We start from the raw sequence: 26108 nt of genomic DNA, 5'->3' as shown, positions 1-26108 counted from the left end.
CACTTTGTTGAATGAACTTTGTGGCAAAAGCTTTATGATTGGTTAAAGTTTAAGTCACAAATGCTTGGCATTTACTTAAATTGAAAAGGTTGTACAATATTCTGGTGAATACTTTTAAAATTTAAGTTTCATCTTTCTTCCTTGGCAGAGTCCGTCAAGTTTTGGCGCAATCCGAAAATATTTAAATCAGCGGCAATAAATATGGGTAAGCGGTAAAAGGTAGGTAAAATCAACAAGAAATCAAAGCAACCAAAACTAAATGAAGGCGAACCAAGTGGAAGTGCCGTTGCTGTGGCTATACAATTGGAATTGCAATTTTATCTTGGCCGAACATTTGTTTTTGGTCATTTCAGTGGTGGCGCCGTTTGCCAGCTCAACATTCCAAATTGATCATTCCAACATTGATCTCAGTTTCAGCACTTCGACGGTGACTAATTTTTACAATTAGACATTCGAACCCATGTATATACATTGTTCCATGACAAATTTGGTCAGCGATAAGATTTTACGTTTTTAAACGGGGTAAAAATAAATCATTGGTTTCCTCTTTTCACCACCAAATAAATTTTCATTGCGAATTCTTCAATTAAATGGTTTACAAAAAAAATTCCGATTTAGATAATTGTCTTAGCTCTTAGGTAATTCATAGAAACAAATTTATATTCAACTAAATCCTCTTTGAAATGGCAATTGCTGTTTTACAGCCTAATTTTATGACTTCGGTCATTGCTTTGTAGAACGGCGCTTGTTCGGCCCCGTGATCAATGCCAGTGTCATGATGTTCCTGCTCTTCATCGCGAAATTTCGTTATCGTGGCCAAAATATCCTGCAGAAAAAATGAAAAAAAAAAAATATTCGAATGTAAATAAACAGATGAATAAGAGGGTACTTTGAAGGAATAAAAAAAGAAAAAGAAAGTGCCTCCTTATATTTTGTATACCTTATCAACATTTGGACTTTCCATGATTTGTCGTAATTGATCATTGTAATGTTCAACAATGACAGTTTCTACGGCCACTGTGCATGCCATGGCTGCTTTCTCTCCGAGTAATGCAGTTCCAGTTCCCAATACATAGCCGGCTACATTCCAAATAGGTGTCATTACCGTCGGTCGAACGCGATATTCTCGGATTAATCGTTCAAATTCACTTCGATGCTTCTTCTCCTGCTCCCACATATGTTTCAAAATTGGACCGATCGATGTTTTACCTAGGACTGCGTGTTGTCCGGCATAAATTCGATCGGCACCCAATTCACCGGCATGATTAATACGAATTATTTCATCGATTAACGGTGATGCTCGTAATCGTTGTGTTTTCGTTGCTGTTGCTTCCGATGCAGCTGCACTTGTACTGGCTTGTTTCACCAAATGAGAATATTTTGCGGGCAATTGACGAACACGATGATTTAGACGGTTCATTGTGATACTATGGAAATAAAATAAAAATCTACATTATTAATTGAAATCACTTTTTTTCTTTGATAAAATTGTGGCAAAGGCGCCTTGAAATTAAAAAACAAAAATAGCTTCCCAAAAACTTGGATTCATGTCAAAATTGCAACTGATTAAAGAAAGTCAACCACACATTTGAGTGACAAGTATACGCAGCTCAACTAACAGACACTCATTGACTTTCATTGAATTGTACTATTGGTTTCGAACTTGCATTTTAATCACAAAGACTCAAGTTTTCATGTTCAAAATCCATCTTTCTTTGTCCATGATCAAGTCAATCGTTCAAGTGCGAATTTGTGAATAAAGTCATTGTTTTCGATACACTTCAAAAGAAGTTCACTTATTTTGGAATTTTCAATACAATTAATCTTCCACTAAATCAAGTCTTTTTCATTGTCGATTCTAAGTATTTGCAACGAAAATTATTTCAAATACTCAATGCAGATGAATACTTACATTCTTCGTATCCACTTGGAATTTTAGCTGAGAAAGGACGCAATTTTTTATTTAAACTTTGGTAATAATTGCGTTTTATTTTGAAATTCGCTTTGAATAGACTAGAAGAAGTGAAAAAAAGTCAAAACAAATGAAAAGAACGTACGTATGACATTTGAGGTTATGTTGTACTTGACAGTCAACAGAGTGCGTTCCATCTCCACACATTGTCCATGTGAAACAGTATTTTGAAATGAAATATCCCATAAATTGGTTCAAAGTCTTTTTTTTTATTCAAACTCTTAGATTCTCAATAATCATGTTTCTATTTATATAATTTGAAGTTTTTTTCAAACACTTTTTAGCCATAGGAAAGTGTACAAAATGTTTGCGTTGACTCATTTTCCATTTTGAAAAACTGATTTAACCGAATGTTCGAATAAGTCTTTGTTGATTTTCTTCAGTCGTCTGACTTCGGCTCGAAGTTGTTCTACTTCATTCAGATCGGCTCCACTTGTTCCATTCAAAATTTCTCTTCCCTTTGACGTCACAACACCATCTCCGGCAACTCCAACAGTTTCATTCACAATTTCCGCTTCAATACTCGAATCGACTGGATGCGAAACCAAAATTTCGACCGTGAAATTTTCCGTGTTCAATGATTGATTGTCAATCATGCGTTTGAAATTGTTTGCAATTAAATGGAGTTTTGTCTCTTGATCGAACATAGCCTTTGGTGCCAGCACGAATTTGGCATTAGTAATTGTACCTTTATGTGGTATGGTTCGGATGATTTGTTTGCTTGGAATGTGCCAAAAGTGCACGGTTTCATCGTTACCGCCCGAAAGCAATGTTTCACCATCCAATGAAATCGATAATGTTGTGACAGCGCCCTTGTGACCGATGAAACGTTGCTTTGTTGTCAATGTTTCGTGATTCAAATGGTATTCTCTTGTGCGTGGCGGTGTTTGCAGATTGAATTCAAAAATGTTTCCTTCGATTGATCCAATGTAAACTTTCGTATCTAAATTGTCAATTGTAATCGATGTAAGCGCCTCGGGAAACACTAAATTCAACAAAATTGTGCCGGAGGCTAAATCATAAATTCGGCATGTACGGTCCAGTGAAACAGATGCAGCTAAGGCACGCATACCACCTTTGCCAATAAAGATATCGGTGATTGAAAGTGTATGGTCGGAGAATGAATACAATGGAGTTGTTTCCTGATTGTTGTACCCAGTTGCGGTTAAAATGCTGCTCAATTTCCAGACGAGCATCATTCCATCTTGACCAGCACTGATGAAATGTGACCCATCATCGGTGAATGCAAGCGATGATACCGTTTGATAATGCCGTGACAGCATCGCCAGCATATCACCCGAACTGATTTTCCAAATGTAGATGATTTCACTGACAGCCGCTACGCAATAGACACCATCGGATGAAATGGCAAGTGCTGTCACTTTGCCCGGAACAACAAATCGCAAATTCGGCACTTGTTCTTGGCTATTCACCGGCCAAATGTGTAACAACGGCTTTGAATTGTTGGCTGTTATGATGAATTCTTGATTGATGAACGAAAATCCATGCGGCGTTGTTGCTTCACCACCTGAAATATTCACATCGTCACAGTCAATAAATTGAAAGTTGGTATGAATTTGAATGATTTTTTCTTTTGTTACCTTTGTAAGTACATAATTGCGTTCCAGCCTGTGGATCCCATGCACAGCAGCTCCATAACGAACCATTTGCATCACTTGTCACAGCTACTTCAATTAAATTGCTCATTTTTTTCCGAAAATAAATCTCATTTACTACTAAGAAAACGCACCACCGTGTCGATTCAACAAAAAAAAAACAGCACGTGTTGTCAAACTGATTTGAAGTTTCCAGCTGTCACCTGTCATGTGCTTGTGTTTGTTGACTGGCGAATCAGTTAGGGTCACTGTCTTATATTGAAATAAAAAGTTCGTTCGTTAATTCAATGCAAATAGTCAATTATTTATTAGGCTTATTTATTCATTTCATTTGTTTTTCGTTTATTTTACGTGAAAATTTCTACAAAGAGACAGAGAAAAATGTAAATGAAACATTTTTAAAATGAATTCCATTCACCGAAAAATAATTCGAATGTACGACGCACCCTAATCATATGTCCAATATGTTTTAGGTAAACTATAGTTTTGGACTTCATAAAAAAAAGACCCGATTGTTTCTTTTCTTTAACACTTAATTTAATGAATTTCTCTCAAATTGAAAATATAATAAATAAATAAATTGAAATGTAGTGAAATTGAATGCGTTTCACATTGTATGCAAATACAGAAACATTTTGCGATTGCACAACAGAGCGATTGAATGAGTAAAAAATTGAGCCGACGGCAAGTATGTGTTGTGTGTTTGACGATTCGACTGAATGTATCTTGAAATTCAGGCCAATCAGCTGTAACACCCGAAAACTTTGGATTTAGAATGTCGGGAAAATGTACCGTTGATATTGGTTGGCTTGGCATTGCTGCCGATGTGACATTCATTTGACCGCTATTTGAACTCGATGTTGAACTCGTAGCCGGCGGATACCGTGTGTCACGGTCGGTAACTAACGCACAATACACATCGAAATAAAACTCTTCAAAATCCACCGAAACATCGTCTTTGAAATAACTCTCATCCGTATCGATTGCACACTATGACTTTATGTGAAGCTCGAAATTCAGCTGTTAATTCATCGAGTTGATTGAGACGATGCACAAAATAAGCCGGTGTTTTTTATTTGTTGCACACTTTCCATAGTTGGTTTCAATTTGCTTCAATTGTTTTAGCCGATCCGTTTGCAATTTTATCAAATCTTCTGCCGAAAACGACAACTCCGTTATTTGCGTAATATATATTACTTAACCGTTCCGAATTAGATGCACTTCAACCTTCAACGATCAATTTAGAAGAGATGTATATTTCGAATCATAGAGGTTTAAAGTACGTTGATTTAGATGCTATAATAGCTCCATTCTCAAATCTACATCGAGTTCATTTATTCGGAGCATCGAATGCTGAACTGCTCCCGTTCATTCGCCGACTACCAAAACTGAATTCACTATGTGTTCGCCGGTTTAGAGCAATAAATGGATTTCCAATCGATCTATCAAAATTGAACGAAGAACGTAAGAAGTTGGATGGCGCATGCAAAGAAACCGTTTATGCTGGAGAAAACGTTTATTTGAAAACAAAAATGGCAATAAAAAACCTGTACGCCAATCACGATTTGATTGAAATCAAACGCATTGAATCGTGTGATATGGGAGGCGCAGACATTCACGATAAATTCAGGGGTTTATAAACAATTGGACTAGAAGAGACTTCAATGAAAAGTTCAACTGAAAACGCACTTTCTGATTTCGACTAATTCTAAACGTTTTCATTTCAAAAACTTAACTAATGTTGGAAAATCCAAGAAAATAAGAAGATTTGGACATTTTATGGCAGCTCTGTGACAAAAGTAATTTTTGAAAAGAATGCTCAAACATTCTAATGACGAACATTTTAACAAATTTCCACATGAAAATGGTCGAATGAACAATAAAAATGAGAAAAATATGATTAAATGCATCATTTGACATTGAACAGATGATAGTTTATTTTGCATCCTTGGATAAACATAACCGACGTAAGTTTTTTCTTGGCCAAAAATTTATTCTTGATGGTTTTGAACAATACACATCGAATTCCCCTTTTTCTCTAAATCGAATCAAAAGTGGCGGTCATTTCAGTGGCGACGCCTTTCGGCAGTTCCACACACATTCCAGATTGAGCATAAACACTTTCACAGTTTATCATTGACATTGACAGCTGATTGTAAAGAAAACGCAAACATTTCAGAGCATCAAAAAAGAAGGACTCGTGTTGGCGACGATCCAAACTATTTCTCTTCTGCTGCTGTTTTTTGCCAGACAAAATCCAGAATTTATTATTATTTACTCAAACAATTGTCGATCAGTTTATCTAGATACAAAGTTCTATATTAACTTTGTTGCTACAAAATAAAAAGCAGAGATTGGTAAGTAAAATCGATTTCGTTTGTATATAATGACACTTGATGCGTCATAGCATGGTTCAATGAAAAGAGACAATGAAATCTGTGCTTTTCTTAAACTTTGTGTTGATGCAAATCCCAAAAAAACGAAATTGAGACTAGTTTGTCGCTTTAATATATATGCTAATGCACTAAAATATGCACTAATCGGCTGCTGGTTTACTGCTCTCATACCATATAACGCACAATATGCTGAAGTGTGTGAGCGGCACAGCGGCAGCATACGGTGTATTCTGTTTAGATTCAACTCACCATTAAAATACACGATTTTTTTTCTTCAGATAAATTCAAGAGACAAGTGAATGCTGGAGTGAACAGGAGTGAAAGCTAAATCAAATGCAGTGACAATCAAGATGAACAAGCGTGAAAATGATGGTGAAATAAACGATGTTACCAAGCATCAGAAGCTAAACAACATCTATCCAAATGAAATTGCTGCTGGAGTAGATAGTCAACAAAAAGAGTCGCCACCGGCCATTTTCAAGCTGAATGCCATTTGCTGCGACGATCTATTTGAGTGGCTAGAGATTGAAGATCTGCATTCACTTGGCCAAACATGCAAACGAATGCATCGCCTTACCGGTCTCTATTTCCGAGAGAGCTTCAAACAGACGCTACGCTGCATCGATCAAACGATTCTACACGACAGAATGAATTTAAACGGATTCATTCAATACGTTCAGAGCATTCAATTATCGTACAGAAACAGAGAAGAAGACTTCCAGTACATCGCAGATAATTGTGATTCACTCCGCCAAATTTCATTTCATATGATTACGTTGACTAAAGCATTGATCGATTGCATCAAACCAAAGTTGAACAAAATCGAATCGATTCATTTGCACAGAATTGCGACAAAATTTCATTCATTCGAAGATTTCTTGAAATTTTGTCCAAATTTAAAGCGACTTTGCGTTGACGAAGATCGAACAATGGATCAAAATGAATGGATGTGTCATAAATATCCGAAGCTTGAACATTTGCGGTTGAAAAAATGTAATAAACATTTGAAAGCAAATCTCGGAATATTTTTCCAGCAAAATTCGCATCTTGAAAGTATCGAAACAGATTTTGAGTTTCTTATGGCAAACAGTGACACATTCATCGATTCATCTTCCAACCTGAAATTGAATGTTTTAAATATTCATTACGATTGCTTCTCTAATCTAGATCAAGTTTGCCCTTTGTTACATAAGCTCCATGAAAATGGTCTTTTTAAACGATTAGAGTTTACAAATAGGATGTGTACCTTCGCTATAACACCGGAAACTTTAGAAACTGAAATTAATCGAATCAAGTGGTCAACAATTGAACAATTGTTTAGACGTTCCACAGTGAATGTACTTGAACCACCCATTATCAATGTAGACGCGATATATCTTACCAGTTTTTATTATATGCACACAAAATACGTTGGTTTAGAAGCTCTAACAGTCTCATTTCCAAATTTACGTCATGTTCATTTATTCAGAGCAACAACAGATCATCTGTTACCATTTATTCGCCGACTACCAAGACTAAATTCTCTCTATATTCATTATTTTAGTACAGCAGAGAATGGATACGATATTGATCTATCGACATTGAACGAAGCACGTAAAAATGTGGCTGGCACAAGCAAAGTTATCATTTATGCTGAAAAAAACGTTTATTTGGCCACAAAAATGTCACCAAAAAATCTATACGCCAATCAAAATTTGATTGAAATTAAACGCATTGAATCGTGCGAAATGACAGACGCAGACCTCCACGGTAAATTTATATTCACAACTGTAGAAAATCTGAAAATATATTCATAAAAATGTGAAAAAAAAAAAAATCAATTAAATGCGTTTTTTTGATATTGAACGGTTGATAGTTTATTTTGCATTCAACTTTGATTCGTTCTTCGTGATAATTTTTTTTTTTTAGCAAAACCCAACAAAATTCCTCTTTGTCTCTGGATGAAACTCAAATCCAAGTTACGGTCATCTTCACTGGCGCCATCTTCTGTCATTTCAGCTCACATTCCACACAGAACCGCTTTAAGCTGCTATAACCTCTCGCATTTTGTCTTTGACATTAGTGACAGACGAAGTGATTAATAGAACACAAAAATTCCAGAGAACGTCAAAAAAACACACACACAGAGAGACAGACTGGTGTGAACGACGAGTCAGAATATTTCTCGTCGGCTATTGTTTTTGTTAGTCAAACGTCATAATGTTTTTGTTATTTACACGATGAAATCGTGTTGAAGTTTGATTTTGATTTCTAGTCTGATATCAAAACTGGTGCTACAGAATAAATAGAAGCAATTTGGTGAGTAAAATCGATTTTAGTGAGTGATTGAGTGTGTGTGCGGACACTTGATGAATTACAGAAGAGTTCAAAAGAAACAATGAAATGAATGAAACACATCAAAGCAAAAAAAAAAAGAAAAAAATAGTGGGAATAGATTGACCTCAAAGAGGCCCGTGCAATTGTTTTGCATGAATTATCCATTCAAATTGTATGCGCAATTACGGTGTCGGAACACTTTGAACACACAATGTGCCGTGCGTTCTGTGTCGCTTTTCAAATGGTTTACGTGAACTGGTCTGCTTCATGATCATCCGATCAATTTACTTCATGAAAGAAACTAACAACGCAATTTAAGACATGAATGAAATAGTGGAGATTTTTTGATCAGAACAACATTTTCAACTTTGACTTTTGCCGCTGAGATTAGAACAAAAGGGAAACATATCGTCGAAAATTAACGCAGTGAAATGGACAATTATGTGTCATAACAGTCTCACTCTTATCAATTATAGCGATTTATGAATGCGAAACCGTCAATTCTACGCACATTTCAGTGCGAACGTGTACTGAATGTCATACCGCGTTTTTTTTTGTGCATTCACAAAACATGTGTAATTAAATGGAATGAAACAGAGATTCAATTGATAACCGATTGGTGTACGGCTGCATATTCGATGGAAATATTTTAATTCGAAATAAAATTAATTGATTTTGAACCAGATTGAAACCGAAACCAGTGTGTTGGATTGAAGTACACGTCTTCGATTCAAATTACTGTGAGACTTTTGCCTTTGAACACAGCAGGCCGCTAAAAATAGACTTTAATACAAAAAAAATGTTCTGCCGCAAACGACGAACAAGTGGCTGGAATGACTGTAAACATGAAAGCGATACACGTTTGTAACAAATGTCGTGTGTTGATATTCGATTTCATTATTGATTAGCGACTTTTTTTAAGCATCAATAGGCTCGAATGTAATGACTTAATATCACTTTTTCCGAGGTGTTGTTCTTGCGTGAATTCTGCTAATGAAATATACACGGTGTGCATTACACGCTCTGTGTAAATGCGTGCAAATTGGTTATTCATTGGAAATTACAGCTTGAAAACAGCGGCAATTTTATAGCATTGAACATTAGTTCCAGAAAGAATCGACCAGAACTGTTTTAGTGCTACAAATAATCGGCTTTAGCTCAATGCAAGAGTATTGCTACAGTTTGAATGTTTTTTTTTTATGTTCAAGAAGAAATTAACGAAAATCAAAGGACTCGAAGACCTTGTTGCGCGAAGTAAAAAAACGTTTATTTTTCCAGGGAAAAAAAGTACTTTTTCTTACTTTCTCTTTATATGAAAAACAGTGAACTAATTTAAATGAATGGATTAACTAATTGAAACGAACTTTTTTTTTGGTTGATTAGGCAACACTTTTTGTGTTTGCACCAAATAAAAAGTATTCGCTAATCAACAGATTGGGGATGGAGGACTTTGGTTTCTAAACAAACAACAAACTGTCAACAAATTCGCAAAAACAATTTAATATCAATTCATTAATTAATATTGATTTAATAGCTAAAACAAATGGAAATGAAATTCGACGATGAAAATGGTATCAATTGAACAAAATCAAACGGAATCAAGTCATTATGAAATTCAATTTTTGAACTGTAAATTAAAGTGATTGGATATTGAACGCTGAATTGAATGGATTTTAGAATAAGTGAAATTTTTTTGAATCATTTTCAAATTAATTCAAGATTCGAATGGAATTATTTCTATGGAAGTACGGTGTCAGTTTGGGTTTATGGTCTCAATTTCGAGGGTTTTATGTGTCATGCGAGTGCGAGTCTTTCATATGAGTTTGCGCATCACTGTTTCTTCGAGAAAAAAAAATCGACCGATTCGCGTTGATTCGTAGAATTGATATGAATACGATGTGCTTTCTGTTGAAGGATTCGCAAATCAATTTCCATGAATTTGTGCGAATCAGTAAAGAATTGTGATGACAAAAAAGCCCCTCGGTCACAATTGCACTCAAATCCGCTTTGAGTTGATTTTACGAAAAATATCAATTTTCGTCCGATGGCTCATTTCCATAGTGAAACTCTCTCACTGTGAACGTCTTGTTCTTATACTCTGAAAAGTATTTTTTTAAGTTGAAAAATTCAATTATTCACCAAACACTAAATCTGTTTTTTTTTTTCAGATCCCGTAGTGAGTGATTGGTGCTAAATCCTCAAATTAGTTTCAATTTCCTTGTAAAAAGCCATCCCTCCCTCGAAAAGCGACCGTGTCTTTGGGCCGTTGAACGTGATATCAAAATTATTCAACGACTTGTATTAGAAACCGCTGGAAAAATAGTGCTATGAGTGCGGTTCAGAGTAAATTGACGCCGATATCGGCCACATGCATGGAATACGTGCATCCATGGACAGAACATTGCTCCGTTGCCACTGCCGGCCTTTTGCTGCAAGCCGCACAAGAGAGTTTTCGAATATATTCGGCGGTGTACACGGTAAGAATAAGGGAACAAATTTTGAAAAAGAAAAAAAATCTCGAAAAAATGGAAAAATTCTGAAATTAAAAACTCTACCAGAAAATTGAATGTTTTAAGAGATTATTTTTTTGCCAAAAGAAATAGATTTTTTGCTGATCATAAACCATTTTTCACACTCAAACTAATCCTTTCTTCCGTTTCCGGTTCTTTTCGACTCATTCTCCATCAACACACCATCGTGTAGCTGAGTCTATTGATGCGATGTCGCGTGCCAACGCTGAACGATCTGAAGCGAATGTTGTTGGGCATACTGCAATCGACTGCATTCTTGACCACAAGTGCTTTTTCATATTCGTTTTTCTTGTGTTTGCTGCGCTCTTGCATCGGCTCGTTCAATTTTTATACGGTATCATTTGTGCCATCGTTCATGTCAAGTATGTGTGCTTTGTTGTTGGAGCGTCCATCACGCCGTGGTCTATTGTGTTTGTACGTATCAAACGTGGCCACCGAGACGTTGTTCAATATGGCTTGTGCACGTGGCTATTGTCGACCCATTCCGTATGGACAGGTGTTGATCTTTGGTGCAAGCATGTCACTGTTGTTGTATTATTTCCGATGTGGGCTGCATCAAGGCATTGCGCCTACAATTCAAACAAATGCCGCACACGCGAACAAAGACTCAATTTATGACATTTTGAGGTTTGTTGTTGGACGCTACGAAGAGTATGTGCCAGCCTTACAGTTGCAGCCGCAATTTTTATCGCGACGACGAGAACGACAATCATCGGCCGCTTTGTTGACTGGTCAACGCGACCCAGCGCAATCATCGTCACACACTCGACCACCATCGAAAAATCCTTTTTTACCCGTGATCTTGCAGGCTGTTCGATATTACACGCAACTCATGGACTATTTCAAATACAGATTACCACGACACAAAACATGCCCGCATCCACGGAACAGTTGCCTGCATTACGTTGTGTCCGGTGGCACGAAACTTTTCACTATCGGAGTCGGTCTTCAGGTAAAAAGGGTTCAAAATCGAAAAAAATAAAATTCTTTTGAAGAAAAAAAATGACAAAAAAAAAAACTCAAAAGAGCTTGAATCAAAAGTTCAAAATGCTTGAAACAACCAATTAAATCTTTTTGAATATTTTGCAGATGACATTGATCTTGATCCGATTGAAAATGACTTCAAAGCTACCGTGGCGAGAGCAACTCAAGTCGATTTTCCGAAGTTCAAACACATTAAAACTGGGCACATTTCTGGGCGGATTTGCTGCACTATTCCGGGTTAGTTTCGAAATGGCTTAGGTTGTGCAACTCATGTGGAGCCACTGATGAAGACACTTTTCACGTCTTAACGATTCTTATTTGATTGAATGGACTATTTAGCTTCATCGATAAAATTTTGATTTTATCGAATCATCATTTTAAATTGATTCAATTGAATTTGATCCTGCCACAGAATTCCTGTATAAAATTTGAAAATCAATATGCAATCAAGACTAATCCCAATTCATACGAAATGTGATGGATTTTCAATTTTATTTCATTTATTTCCATTATTTCAGTTGAGTTCATGTTCATTCCGACACATAACTGGAAAAGATGACCCATTGCATGCAGTTCCTGCAGCCTTTTTGTCCAGCATTGCATTTGCTAGTTACCCTGACACAACCGTTGCCTTGTACGTCTTTTGGAAAGCACTTCAGGTATATATTGAACAGAATCGTGTGTGAATGAACTGGATTCTTGACTTTTTGTTTGCATTTTTTCCGAATCTCTTTTTTTCAACACAAAAAAAAATATTGTTGTTCATAATTTTTAGATGACATTTTAAAAAATCTGAAAACAAAAAATCTCAAGTGGCGAAAATTCCGACAAGAAAACTATTAATTAGCTAAAAAATTGTATGAAAAATTATAAAAAAAAAATCTTATTATGATCAACAAAAATAACAACAAATTTTAGCTCCTTATAACCGTTTTCTAATGGCAATTTCAGATATCGTACAACATTGGCATCGATGCTGGTTACCTGCCCAAAATTCCGCATTTCACATTCTTATTGTACAGTGCCAGTACAGCGACTCTTTTCCATGCAGCAACCATCGAACCGATGAACCTACGATCAAGCTACTGGAAATTCCTGCATTCGCTCTCTGGCGGAAGGTAAAGTGCATTTTTTTTAATTTTTTTTTATTCTCCTACAAAATGAGTCAAAAATGATTTTATTTCGAATCGAAATAAAAAAATTTTAATTCCAAAAGGAATGATGATTTTCTCAGAACTTAATGTTTAAATTGAATTAAAACTTTATTAAATCTTATTAATTTTTTTGTTTTTTGAAATATCAATTTAAAATTGATCAACATTCAAAATTGAATCTATTTATTGGAGAAAAAAAATTATGAAAAAAAAATGAAAAAAAAGAGTCTAATTTGAAATTAATTCCAGAATGGCTGCCATGGCTCGTGTGCCGCTCGACGTCTACGGTTTGAGTACATCAAAGCAATTGGAGAGTGTTTTGACCGCAACGAAAACCAGTCGGAATATCAATTTTATCTTGTAGAATTAAGTGTGTTATTTAAGTCATGTGTCTGGACATTGTTGTTGGGTGAATTTTAAATTTTAATGTACAAAATGGTTTTGGCTCTTAGAAGGACAAAGAAAACAACAAACGAAAATAAAATGATTTCATGAACAAATTGAAATGGAGATGTATAATTGCAAATAATGTTTTTAGACACTACCTTGTCACTCGTTTTTCAATTTACTCAAAACATGTACAGCCAAAAGCAGTGCATCGACTTCATCGAATGTTTGAACGGGTGACCATATTCAACGACCTCACAAGAAGTTTTCTCTGACGTAAATGTTTTGTTATCAATATTTACAATATCAAACGTCACTACAAAATTCCCAGTGTTGAGTTACAGGATAATTTACTTCGAATCGTCATTGGTTCGAATTTTTGAGGCTTGAGGATTCATCAAATAATCTGTTAGAAATAGAACAACAACGAAACACACTTTGAAATTCTTTTTTTTTTTCAGAGCCATCAAGGTCACACCGTTAAACGTCGTCGCAAATGGAGATGAACAATAGATTTGATTGGTGTTGATGTTGGTGATGAAATGGGATGAAATTTATCCCAACGTCGCTATAAATGTATGATTTATCCCCATTTACGATAGACTATGTTATAGCGACGTTGTTAATCGATTTGTTCAGGTTGGGAATAATCTTGGTATTTCTGAATCAGGGATAATCAAACTTCACAAATTATAAAGATAGCGGTCTAGATAGCGGTACTTTTTCTTGCACAAAGATAAAGCATAGGCAAGTACCGGGAACTTCAATTCTTCAATCAGATGCCGGAATTCCCTTATTTCAATGGAATGACTCACACTTGATTGCGATAATGTTATTTCAACTGAAGTGATAAGGGCCAAAGCGTCTAATTTAGCTTCTTATTCTCTCGAATAATTAAATTTTTTATCAAGCCAACGAGCGATAAATATATCCAACGCATATATTCATACGAAACATGCCGATTTTTTTAATTTTTGGAATACATTGTTGAATTGATGGTGCCATTTTTGATAAAAAGTCGTCACAATAAATTTGCGTAACTCGAATTAAGTTACTGATTTACGTCATCACGTCATGAATCCACATGGAAGCTGAAAAATAAGAAGAAAAAGAACAAAATAATAAAAAAAGATGTATTAAATGTATAAATAGCTCATGCTCCAAAAAAAAAAAAAAACGAATTGATACAAACAATAATGTGCGCAATAACGTTAAAACCGGTTCAGTTGATGACAATCGTTATGACGATTGAGTTCACGAAAATAATTTTTTTTCTCCTTTATGCGGCTTCCTCAATCTGAGATAATTTTGTTTCCTTAATAAGACATAGATGTCTTAGCATATCTGCAAAATAAGTTGTTATTCAATTGAACCAATACAACCAAGCTGGCAAGTGTTAACCATTTAATAGATACTATATATCATTTTATTGCTGAAAAACTCGAGTGAAAATGCTTCTACATGTGAATTTTCCTAATCGAATGGAGTAAAGTGCTCCTCATACAATTGACTAGATATCTTAACAAATAAATACGTATGATATTCATCGTTAATACTTTTAAAGAATCGTTAACAAAACGAACGTGCTTGGCTAGAGCAAAAACTAGAAAAAATTCACTAAAATTTATCCAAAGGAATGATTAACAGTTTAAGTAAACACACAAAGCACAAAAGCGGTCGAGAACTAATTCTCAGCTGCAGATTTGGCGGCGTCGGGATGGTGTCCACCAATGAACGTGTTGTACAGCTGGAATCCAGTCGTTTTTATCATTTCGTTTAGTCGCTCCGAGCGATCGGTGTTGATGGCCAACTTTAAGAAATCGGTGAATATCGCATTGTTGTTGTTCTCAGGGAATGCTGGGTCGGTCACTGTGTCGCCTGTGAAAAAAAAACGAAAATTGAAATCAGACTTTTTTTTATGTGCAAATGATTCGTTTCGAAAATAAATAAAATGTTTGTAATGGTAATTGATAAAGCTTTGATGGCAAAGATTTTTTTTTCCAAATTTTTTTTTCTGCAAAGAGAATTTTTTCCGTACTTTTTTTGTATGCAATTTTTTTCAGTCTTTTTTGTCAGGTAATTTTCGCAGATATTTATTGCATGGAACGAAAAAAAGTTCACGGCGAGAAATTCATATTTTAGATCTTTTAATTTCATCAACAATTGTATCCCAAAGTGAAAATTGGTTTTCTCTATTCATCGTCTCTCAGAATAAAACGGATTTTTTTTATAGAATATTCGAAATAAAATTTAACAAATTTGCCATTACCATTGCTGCCATTGTCAGTTTCTACTTCTGCCTTGGACATCATCTGAAGATCGCCCTCGTTAGAACACTTCATCGGAACAATGTTGAGTATTTCTGGCAATCGTTTTGTGTGCACTAGATAATCCAAGTGATCTAAAGTGTGAACATTTGAAGAACAAATGACAAAAATTGAATTTTTTTTTCGAAAAAATTCCAAATGGTCAGAAAATATGAAATTTAAAACAGAATTTTTTTTTTTTTTAAATAGTATCGAAATAAAATCTTTTTGAAAATTGCTCCAAATAATTTTTCCTTTTTTTCGCTTTTTTCCCGCGATTCGAGCCTACCTTTCAACAAAGTTTCATAGAACGATTGTGAGCGATTTTTTGCGATTCGATCAAATTGCATTGTGATGTGCGTGAGAACGTATTGCCATTTCTGTTCGTCGGTACTAGCACACTTTGCGTACTCCAACAGATACTCGGGCCGCATCTCGATGAGATAGTCGATGCACATTTCGAATGGCATCAACAGAGTGAGAAAACTGTCAACGGCAAAGAATGGAACGTTTGACTCGATAAAGTGCAACACTTCTTGCAGAATGTCTCGTGTTAGTATGCCGCTGGAAAGCAATGACTGAAAAAGAAAAGAAAATTGAAAAAGAGAATACAATTTAAAATCGATTGAAAAAGTTGCAAGAAAAAATCACCTGCAACTTCAAAACAACTCCGATGGCTTTGCGTCCTTTTTCGCTCTTATCAAACCCGCTGTCCTTTGCATTCGTTCCGTTTTCCTCTGCATTAGAATCACCGATCGGTGGCATCGTGTTCAAGTACGATGGTCGTTGTAGTAAGAACAAAATTGGGATTTTCGTTAATTGAATATCGTGTTGTTCGTTTTTGGTGTCGTTGCTCGAGTCTGCACAATATTTTGTCTCGTCAATGGTCGAGCTCTTACCATCATAGTTTGTGTTTTGTGATATGTGATGTGCATAAAGCCGATTGAAATTCTCGCGCAAAAATTTCACATACTTCACATACATTGACTTTTCTTTAGTCTTAATCTCAAATTCCACGGTGTGCGCTTTCAATGAGCTCAAATAGATGCGGGTTAAAATTTTCAGTGCTTCAACATTGAATGACGCACAAAACGGGTGTTTTCTTCCAGAATCATTCATGCCATTGGTATTCAATGTGGATGATCCTTTGTGTTCGGATTGAATTGAATCGTTCATCTTCTGTCCGCTGTTCGTACTGTTATATCCAATCGAAGCTGTGACATTTTCACTGGAAGTGCTGCCAAGGCTGTCGTTGTTATTGCCAGACTTTGATTGAAGATCGACTCCATTTTTAGTGTGCACATCATGGCTGGCACTGCTCAAAGTATCACTGTATCTTCTGACTACGTATAAACGGTGGAAATATGCTTCCAACAAATTTTCCAAAACCGACTGTACGCTCATGTACAAACTGATCTGGCCAAAATTCGACGCAAGAAATTCCATAAACAACTTCAAAATCAGCTCAATGTTCAGAACATTCGTGTCGATCAATAAATTTCGAAATGTTGCCAGTAAAGCACTTCGAATCGCATGGCTTGTGATACTCGCCGGCAACAGATACGATTCCGTTAGCTCGGAAAAGGTTGTGATCGACTTTCCGGTTCGCTTTACTTTGGTCGTTTCAAAGAGAGTCGACCAATTCGACACGAGTAAACGGTGCAAATCAATTGCATTGATGCTTTCCAACCATTGCATCGCTTGATCTTTTCGATTGCAACGAATCGTATCCAGGATTAGTATCAATTTGTCCTCTTTGGATCTGAAGTGAAAGGGTAAATTGGGAGATATGGTTGGAATTTTACAGAAAATGATTGAAAAAATAGGAAAATGAATAAACTTAATAAAAAATGTTTAAAAGATCAATTAAAAAAATGCCAAAATATCTTACAATTGATCGCTGCCCTTCGTTTTTAAAATTGTATCGCACATCTTGGCGCTCATAGCATCACGAAAATTGGTCGAATTCAATCCGATTGCTGCAATTTCGTTAGGTGCGTATTTTGCGAAAAATTCCAACAATTTCTCTCCGAACGAATGATTTGTGCTCGAATTGAGGGTCGATGTCAATCGTTTAGTCACTTCTTCGTTTCCTTCGGTCGATTTGATAATCATAGTCTTCAAAGTATGAACAGCTCCAACCATCGACTTTGAATCCTGTGGAATGTCTCCGATAAGCGCTAAAATGCGACTAAACACTTGATCAATCTTCAAATTGCCCATTATATAGTATGGATACGCTAAACAATACTGATCTCGATTTTGTGACCTGTAATATGGATTTTGATCAATTAGTATGCTCCAATGAGAGTCTATCAACTTTTTCACTATTGCAAATGAATTCGGTTTGAACTGGTACAAAAAACTCTTTTTCGTGAAAATGCTTTCAATAATTTTAAAACGCAAAAAAACCTAAAACTCACATCACATAAAAATCCGCCAATTGATGGCATGAGTCAAGAAATAAGCTGTCAATCCGCTTGAAATGGCTTGTCGAAAAATCGTTCGATTCACCGGTATAAATCTCTTTAGCAATTCGTAGAATCACATGTCCTTCGCTCAATAGCAGCGAGTAAATCCGCACTTTGTCGGAATTTTGGCTGGTTATCAATTCGGTTAAGCCAGTCTTGTGATTTGCAGCCAATTCAATGAAATCCCTATAAAGCACGTCGGCTGGTGACATTTTCAGACTGTACAGTGTCCAACTTGACGTTGACTCCGATGCATTTTGATTCCTCTCTTTTGATTTTGTCTTGAATTTGATTTCATTTGGCGGTGAATTCGAGCTTCGTGCCAGTAGAATCAAATTTTCTGGCGTGTGGAACATTCGCTGAACACCCAGAAATGGCCGCAAGCCGATTAAACAGATTTGCTCTTCGACACGGGGTGATGTCTACAAAAGGTAGGGAAGAAGAGAAGTTATTAGTCAAATTGCTGCAATCGGATTCTTGAGTTTGGTTCAAGGTAGATTTTTGTGAAATTCGAAACTTTTGTGGAAAAATTCTAAAATTCATAAATCAAAAGTTCGAATTTACTTCATCGACCGTTCAATTTCAAAATGATGCCATACCTCTGCATTATACAAATCCTCACTCAGGCTGTACTCATAGATGTTGTTGAACAGCTTATGCCCGATACAATGTGTATACGTTTCGATTCCGTGGTCAGTCAGCGCATGAATCACATAATCAGTTACACAAACATTTATGATGGGCGACGTAAATGAGTACGTTGCTATCAAACCATTGGTTTGCATATCACTTTCGTTTAAAGTCCATTTTTCTGCGGGAAAAAATTGCAAAAATAATTAAATTGAATGGAAACACAAGAACAATTGATAAAAAATTTGGAAAATTAACAAAAAAAAAATGGTAAAAAAACTGTTGGGAAAATGAAAAAGAACACAAAAAGTTTAAAAAATTGCCGAAAAGATCTTTTTCCGAGAACAAAACCATTGTAACCGCCTACCATTATTGCTGAATTGATACAAATATCCTTCGTTAACCGTTGCAAGTAGCACGGAAATACCGACAAATGCGCTGCCATTGTGCGATCGAAACACATTGGATGTGTCCAATTCACGTTGTCTGCGGCTGTAAATCGGTGATAAAACCAGGCATTGAAATGGATCATTTGCATCGTGTTGTTTTACTTGAACTAGGATTCGGATCATGTAGTCTTTGTACACCTTTAAAAAAAGAAAACGACATGTGGTGAATAGTTCTCTTAAAAAATGAATTATTTGGAAATGCTACTCAAAATTCCACACCACACTTTACTTACTTCATCATTTGCAGCCGCAAAATGTCTCAAATTGCACATTGGAATGCCAGTGTCGACATAGTTTGGTTTCAGTTCGATGCTTCTGTCTCTGCAAAATCTGCCTTTGTCACTGTTACTGTCAATCGACTGATAGTCAAACGTTGATGAAATATTCGATGTGATCGATGACAAAAACTTCTTTGACACGCTCTGATAGTCGAGAATCGAATCGTTTGGATTTTCCACATACGAGCAAATGGGCATGGCCGCCATTACACTCAGGCTCGATGATGTGGTCAAACTATTTGCCGTGTTGAAATAGCTCTGCTCCGAAATTTTGAATACACACATGTACTCTGAGTTTGCACAGCCAACGATGTGCTCATTGATACTCAATTGTGTCGGCACAAAATCCAGTTCCACTTCGAATGGCACTTCCAAAAAGTCGATGTATTTGAAATGGGTGTTTTCATTAATACACTCGTCAAACTTGTAGAATTTCAGAAATCGATCCTTTGCACAGATTATGGTTCCAGTGCGTTGGCACACCGCTATCTTGTATGGCTGATTGCCTTGGCTTTGAGCACAGCTACGAACTGGAATGAAATGAAAAATTGGATTAGAATCTTATTTTCGAACAATTCTCACAGTTTTCTGAAAATTTGAACTTTTCTCTACACTAATTCGGTTTCGTTCTGTATTTTACAGAAATAATTGAGCAACAAATGTTATTTTTAGAATCAAACTCTAAACTGTAGGTGTTTCGATCAGATAATTATATGTGCATTTTTAATGGCATTACCGATAGTTGGAATTTCAATCACTTCCAAACAGTTCACATTGTTGGTTGACGGTGTCACGCGACCGGCGATTCGTGCACGTATTGTAACGTTGCATGTCATCAAATTGATATTATCTGTGCTGTCGCTGGTTGCACTGTTGCAATTTGCCCAGTTCGTGTAAACACGACAAAATGAGTGTTCAACGCCAGAATTGGATGACTTTCGTTCTACTGTCGCGATGAAGTTACCTTGATTTAGGGGAGAATAAAAATGGATTAATTCATTAATGAATGACATGGGGTAGTTTTAAGCATTGTACGTCATGCAGCTTCTGACTTCGCTATAGCTTCTTTGATTCTTTTTGTTGCTGTTTTTTTTTCTCTTTCAGCCAGTGTTCTATAATTTTCATTCACCTAAATTCATTCCCGACAAGAAATTTGCGAATAATCGCATTGCGGATAGTTGGCGAGTACCCTGCGAATACTCTGAAATGTCATGCGCAGCCAACTTCAGGTTGGAACTGTACTGTTGTTCGCAGCGCGAATAGTCGCAGGGTATTCAGCGATAACATTTTGCGGCAACTTTTATTGTGGATTCCTATTCGCATTGCGAGTATCCGCGGATATGCGACGGAATGTCGGCGTACACCAATTTTACCGCAAATTTCTCGTCGGGATTGGATCAATCCACTTAATCAATGTATTTTAGCATCATTTTAGATTGATTCAATCAAAAGTGAATTTTCATCATGCTTCTTCTATCAACGTCAGCTAAAAAAATTCCATCACTTACCAATTTTGCAGTAAACCATATCGACCACTTCGTCAACAGTTGGGAATGCATACTTGGTTTGAATGTTGTTCTCATCGGCAGAATCGTCACGATTTTGTTGATCAAAATGGCCATTTTGCAGCGAAACTATTTCGATGACATGATCCGATTTGGCCAATGCCAAATGATTTGGATCAATTAGAGTCGCCGATCGAATATCGCCCGGAATTCGATGGATGCTCTGGCCATCGAATTGATAAATTGAAAATACTCTCACCATTTCGTCTTATTTGCACTTATTCCGAAACGGTGCACATACAACTGTGGATGGGGAAAGTGGAAAAAAGTTATTTGAAACGTAAGAAATGGCATCAAAGAGGAAGGATTAGAATTTGTGGAAAATGTTAATCATTTTACACTTTTCTGTCAATCAAATCCTATATTCAGAGGCGATATAAAACGGTTTAAAGCAAAGCAAGTCAAAGTTTTATACTATTGTTTTTTTTTTCAATGTTCATCCAAAGCAGAATGAGCTAAATTACACTCTTTAATGCACTCTTGAATTCAATTTTTTGAAAAAAGTCTCTTAAAGAAGATGAAAGAAGAAGAAAATCGATAAACCCAAATTTCTAATCAGAAGTGAAAACCCTCGACTTAAATAGCAAAAGCACTGTGCATTTTAAAACCACAACGTAATCACTTAACATGTTAACTTCCTTTCGCATAAAAAACACGTTCATCGCAATTTTCCCTCTTTAAAATCCTCAATTTTCGCTGCTGTCGTCGCAATGTTTTCCCTCTAAATACGACTTTATTTAATAAAAAAAAAAGCAACCATCACATCATCATGCTAAAATGACATAATCCGAATATTTTAATAAATCAAACAAGGAGTGTCGTGGTGTCTCTCACGCGTCTACCGTTACACCTGACATGATTAACCTAAATTTATGACGACCGGTTTTTTGTCACTGGCTACGGAGAAAAGGAAGAAAATACGTGGAAAATATGGAAACACGCGAGACTCTATTATGGTTTGTTGAACACTTCGCGGTATGTAAATGTGATGAATTGACAATGATATAATCGCGTGGTGTTGGAGCTACGGCATACTGGTGGGAAACATGCTTTGCCGAAGGGAAAGTAAATTTAATCTAATTTTGATATCGAAACAAGCGGAAATGATGGTATCATTTATCACTGTTTGTAGAAATGCCATAGAAATTTCAAGCAAACACCGTTCGCAAATGCCAATCAAAATGCTTGAGCAAATGACGTAAATTCCGTTTCGGGTGATTTGTGTTTGGGCTTCATGTTTCAGCCTTTGACGTGAATCAGATTTCAATTTTCGAATCAATATTCCGATTTCAGTGTTGGTTTTGACCGGTTGAAACAAACAAAGTGACTTTTATTAGAATTCAGACAATGTGCACCGTCGATGGTTAGCATTGTTTGTTTACGCTAGAAAATTCGAGTTTTCGTGTAAACATAGTGGAAAAATGCCTTTGGAACGTGTTTAAATATTTTAAAAACGTGTTTTTTCCTTGGTATTCGTCGAATTTGGTGCTTTCGACATGAATTTTGGATTTTCAAGTGGATATTCTTGGCTATACAAAAGACTCAAACGCATAAGTTGCCTGTAATTTCAACGATATCCTCAATTCATTGACTAATCAAACTACTAAATAACTAAATTCACCGATTGTTCCCACTTTTTAGTGAAAAAATACGCGAATTTCCGTTTTACTCTATAAAAATCGTTTCATTTTTTTCGTTTTTCGTTTTTCAACCTAAATTATGTTCTATTTTTATTTCCTACAACAATAATTGTTCCGTTCTTTCATTCTAACTCAAGCTGTCACATTGCATGTCGCCGTCAGTGTCTGTCCACCTCTACTCACAACAATGAGCACTGAGCATTGAGCATGAATTTCGTATGTATTTTGCCAAATTACGCAAAAAAAAAAACTCGAGTTTCAAGGGCATTGTGCGGCTGTATTGTTTCAATCTACCCATTCCACTCATTCCACCTATGTAATAACAAAACTCAACGAGCATGTATGTTCTGTTATTTTACACCGACCCATTTAGTGCCCGGTTCACTGAGTGGAAAGTACAGCATTTGCGCGCTTGTTTTTATTGATTTTATGATTAAAAAGGAAATTGTGCCGCGATTCATTGTCAGTCTTATCAATTGTGTGTAAAAACAACCTTAACTCATTAAAATCGCACTATTTTACGCCTTATTTACATTTATCAATTCGATGTGATTAAGGCGGATGCTTGAACCTCATAAACATATCACATTAATTCATGAGATTTTCGCGAATAAATTATTTCTAATCGAAAAAGTCAATATTTACCATCAAAACAAAGGCATTGTCATCCAGTTGTTCCACTTAATCGGCACTAGAAATCACTATTTCGGATGACCCATACGAAACAAAAACACAAGAAAGAGGCACCAAATGTAATACTATACTCTTAAATTGTTTGTGTTTATTGGCGAGAATTGGTCTATTATCCGAGTAGATTGACAGTGTTTTTGTTACTAAACCAAAGCACTTGTCAATGTTCACAGAGAACCACGGTTTCCAGCTGTCATTTCGGTCGCATGGAATGAATGGAACGAATAGCTTCCAATGTGAGTATAAAATGAATTGTAGCAGATTGGAACGACGATTGAACTGCCATCTAGCGGAGTTTTTTCTGTGACGAGAGAGTAGAACTTGTATTTGAAATGAATTTTTTTGAAGGAATATTTGTTTATGATTTCAATGAAATTAACTATTATTGAAAAGAAAACCAAAGATTATTTTTGTAAGGCAAACCAGTTTATTTTTGAAACTTTTTTAATTTTCTATTTTATGCAGGGATTTTATTGAAATTTCTACCTTATTTGGTGTGGTGTGATTTCATGTGTGTTTCTTCTATGATTATGCTATCGTGTGTTAGTATGGTTAGTTTGTTGGGTTGTTTCCTTCTGCTTAAGTGAGGTACCAATAATACGATTCATTCCATTTCAACGATGCGAAACGTTTGATTTCGATCAACCTGCGACTCGTGCCAATCGCAAACTTGGTTTTCAGGAACATTTCTTCTACAACATAAATGGTCAATTTGCACGCTCCAATCAATTTTTCACGTTCCTTGGCCAATGCCGACAGATGGAGAATATTTTTGGATGATCGTCTGCTAATTGAACACCCCATTTTAATTCTCGATAATTGTTTTGAGCCACCAATGAAAGGCATAATCGCTTCCATAGAATCATTGGGTAAACAAATCCATTGCAAATTTGGTAGTTTCGATGGGAGTGTGGTTAAATCGAATCCACTCAAATCGCCCACCGAAATTTTTTTCACATTCTGCATGACTGGCCAAACGACACCTTCTTCTACTTCGCCGATGTCAAGAGTTTCAAGTGCACGTAATGAAACCACTTCGTCGATCAATTGTTGGTCAACATAATCCATATTAATGAAATGCAATCGCTTGTAGAAGCCTCGCTCGTGGAGCTTATTCAAAATAGCGCAGACCGATGTAACTTCTTCTGGATTGTCACAAAAATCAATGATCAAATTATCCAATTTCACGTTGATATCAAGTGCATCTTTGTTAGTCATAAGAAATTCCGTATTCATCTCCACAGTACGAATGCTTTTTTGAGTGAAAATCGCTTCCACATTCACCAGCACCTGTTCATTAAGCCCCATCAAACTGATTTGCTCAAGCTTTGGACACTTGTTAAGTTTGAACAGCCAATCAGTATTTTTCCAACAAACTATGAGGTGCTTCAAATTTGGACAAAAATCAAGAATGGAGTCGTCAGGATGCTCACCAGAAATAAATAAGCTCTTAACTTTAGCCAAAACATCGCTTATCAAACGGAGTCTGCCTGAAATGATTGGATCTTGAGACCAGAATTCAATTTTTCTTAATGATTTGCAATTTGCTGCAATGTAAGCTAATTGATTCAAACTGTTTTCATTAAATTCAATCTCTATATCTTCTATAAATTCATCGAAACCATTCACTCGAGTGTCGTATCCGTCATAAAGGCCATCAGGACGACTTGACATTCTTGCGTTTGGATAATTTTGTCGGAAGAACATGCCAGCGATTCGTTGCATGCGTTTGCACGTTTGGCTGAATGAGTGCAGATCTGCGATCGACAACCACTCAAATAATTCTTCGCAGCAGTCAACATCGAGCTTGAAGATTTCGCACACATCTTCTTGGGCAACAGGGGCTGCAATAGGCAGTTGGTCATCGTTTAGTTTGGCATCGTCATTTGGCTTTTGGCTTGTGGCTTCAGCTTTGTCTTTTTTACCGTGTGATTCACTACTCATTTTTGGATACACTTTTACGATGGCCCAATTCAATGTGACGGTGGTTCTGTGAAACATCCAAGCAAAGAAAGAAGAAAAAATTATCAAATTGTTGGTATCAAACTGTTTTAATTTGATTTCTCATTTTCGTTTAATTGTGACATAAATTAATCGAAAAGAATATTCGAAACTGGTAACGAGGAAGTCTTTGTTCTCAATGAAGCTAAATGTTATTTTAGTCGGAGAGCGAATCATTCTAAGTAAGTCAGTGCTCTTATAGTTGCTATGTGAAGATTTACACCCACGCGGACAATACGCGCAGTGTACACTGTACGAATTAGCGAAAGCATATTCCTCACGTTTCAACACACATTGATTTAATTTAAAATAAATTGAAACAACAAATGAGATTCATTTTCAACAATTATTTATGAAACGTTGACCAATTTATTCGATCTTTCGCTCATAATGTTATGGGATTGTCTTTCACCAATAAGGTAAGTCATCGTTGATCGATTTAAGAACAAATGACATCATTTCAACAGATCTGATTAAATTATTATTGATATAGTTGAATCTAAGGTCATATTTACCATTTAAACAAAAACGTTGTCGTCAAATATTTTTTCGCCTAATTGCCACTGAAAATAACTATCTCAAATGAATTGTTCAACTTCAAAAATTGTTCGTATTTTCCTCCGAGTTGATTGACGGTGTTTTTATTACTAAACCAAAGCGCTTGTCAATGTTCATCGCCCACCAAGACGTATTTAGGCAGTCATTGCTCTCACTTCGATCGC

The 26108-nt window shown here is 36.1% G+C and overlaps 6 protein-coding genes across 7 annotated transcripts; 2 read left to right on the top strand and 4 right to left on the bottom strand.

Moving 5' to 3' along the window:
- Window positions 1-540: 540 nt before the first annotated feature.
- Window positions 541-2055, bottom strand: LOC129570276 (5-demethoxyubiquinone hydroxylase, mitochondrial-like). The gene is made up of 3 exons (XM_055449821.1): window positions 1913-2055; window positions 941-1427; window positions 541-826 (listed from the first exon to the last, which is right to left on the bottom strand). Exons 2-3 carry the CDS (start codon window positions 1418-1420, stop codon window positions 668-670), a joined length of 639 nt encoding a protein of 212 aa, XP_055305796.1. The 5' UTR covers window positions 1421-1427; window positions 1913-2055; the 3' UTR covers window positions 541-667.
- Window positions 2056-2161: 106 nt separating this feature from the next.
- On the bottom strand, window positions 2162-3777 carry LOC129570338 (WD repeat-containing protein 18). The gene is made up of 2 exons (XM_055449903.1): window positions 3574-3777; window positions 2162-3500 (listed from the first exon to the last, which is right to left on the bottom strand). The coding sequence occupies exons 1-2, from the start codon at window positions 3677-3679 to the stop codon at window positions 2290-2292; spliced, it is 1317 nt and encodes a 438-aa protein (XP_055305878.1). The 5' UTR covers window positions 3680-3777; the 3' UTR covers window positions 2162-2289.
- A 2001-nt stretch (window positions 3778-5778) lies between these two features.
- On the top strand, window positions 5779-7826 carry LOC129570339 (uncharacterized). Its single transcript, XM_055449904.1, has 2 exons — window positions 5779-5945; window positions 6263-7826. The coding sequence occupies exon 2, from the start codon at window positions 6335-6337 to the stop codon at window positions 7778-7780; it is 1446 nt and encodes a 481-aa protein (XP_055305879.1). The 5' UTR covers window positions 5779-5945; window positions 6263-6334; the 3' UTR covers window positions 7781-7826.
- Window positions 7827-8064: 238 nt separating this feature from the next.
- Window positions 8065-13475, top strand: LOC129570336 (transmembrane protein 135-like). The gene is made up of 7 exons (XM_055449901.1): window positions 8065-8282; window positions 10469-10777; window positions 11004-11783; window positions 11921-12052; window positions 12334-12474; window positions 12767-12933; window positions 13219-13475. Exons 2-7 carry the CDS (start codon window positions 10628-10630, stop codon window positions 13331-13333), a joined length of 1485 nt encoding a protein of 494 aa, XP_055305876.1. The 5' UTR covers window positions 8065-8282; window positions 10469-10627; the 3' UTR covers window positions 13334-13475.
- A 1277-nt stretch (window positions 13476-14752) lies between these two features.
- On the bottom strand, window positions 14753-23687 carry LOC129570335 (uncharacterized). Of its 2 annotated transcripts, none has more exons than XM_055449899.1 (12): window positions 23341-23687; window positions 20999-21298; window positions 20227-20454; window positions 19446-20020; window positions 19131-19350; window positions 18733-18944; window positions 18086-18555; window positions 17554-17931; window positions 16314-17424; window positions 15952-16240; window positions 15626-15757; window positions 14753-15213 (listed from the first exon to the last, which is right to left on the bottom strand). In XM_055449899.1, exons 2-12 carry the CDS (start codon window positions 21255-21257, stop codon window positions 15041-15043), a joined length of 4047 nt encoding a protein of 1348 aa, XP_055305874.1. In that variant the 5' UTR covers window positions 21258-21298; window positions 23341-23687; the 3' UTR covers window positions 14753-15040. The 2 variants fall into 2 exon arrangements, with proteins under 2 accessions (XP_055305874.1, XP_055305873.1); XM_055449898.1 differs by having other exon boundaries at window positions 14753-15234; window positions 23341-23598.
- Window positions 23688-23860: 173 nt separating this feature from the next.
- On the bottom strand, window positions 23861-26016 carry LOC129570326 (uncharacterized). Its single transcript, XM_055449887.1, has 2 exons — window positions 25902-26016; window positions 23861-25375 (listed from the first exon to the last, which is right to left on the bottom strand). Exon 2 carries the CDS (start codon window positions 25327-25329, stop codon window positions 23965-23967), a length of 1365 nt encoding a protein of 454 aa, XP_055305862.1. The 5' UTR covers window positions 25330-25375; window positions 25902-26016; the 3' UTR covers window positions 23861-23964.
- Between the last annotated feature and the right edge of the window lie 92 nt (window positions 26017-26108).

Source organism: Sitodiplosis mosellana, unplaced genomic scaffold (genome assembly GCF_009176505.1).
Source record: "Sitodiplosis mosellana isolate CC-2019 unplaced genomic scaffold, AAFC_SMos_1.0 Smas_scaffold_52, whole genome shotgun sequence".
Taxonomy (NCBI): Eukaryota; Metazoa; Arthropoda; class Insecta; order Diptera; family Cecidomyiidae; genus Sitodiplosis; species Sitodiplosis mosellana.
This window is presented reverse-complemented; position numbering and strand designations above follow the sequence as displayed.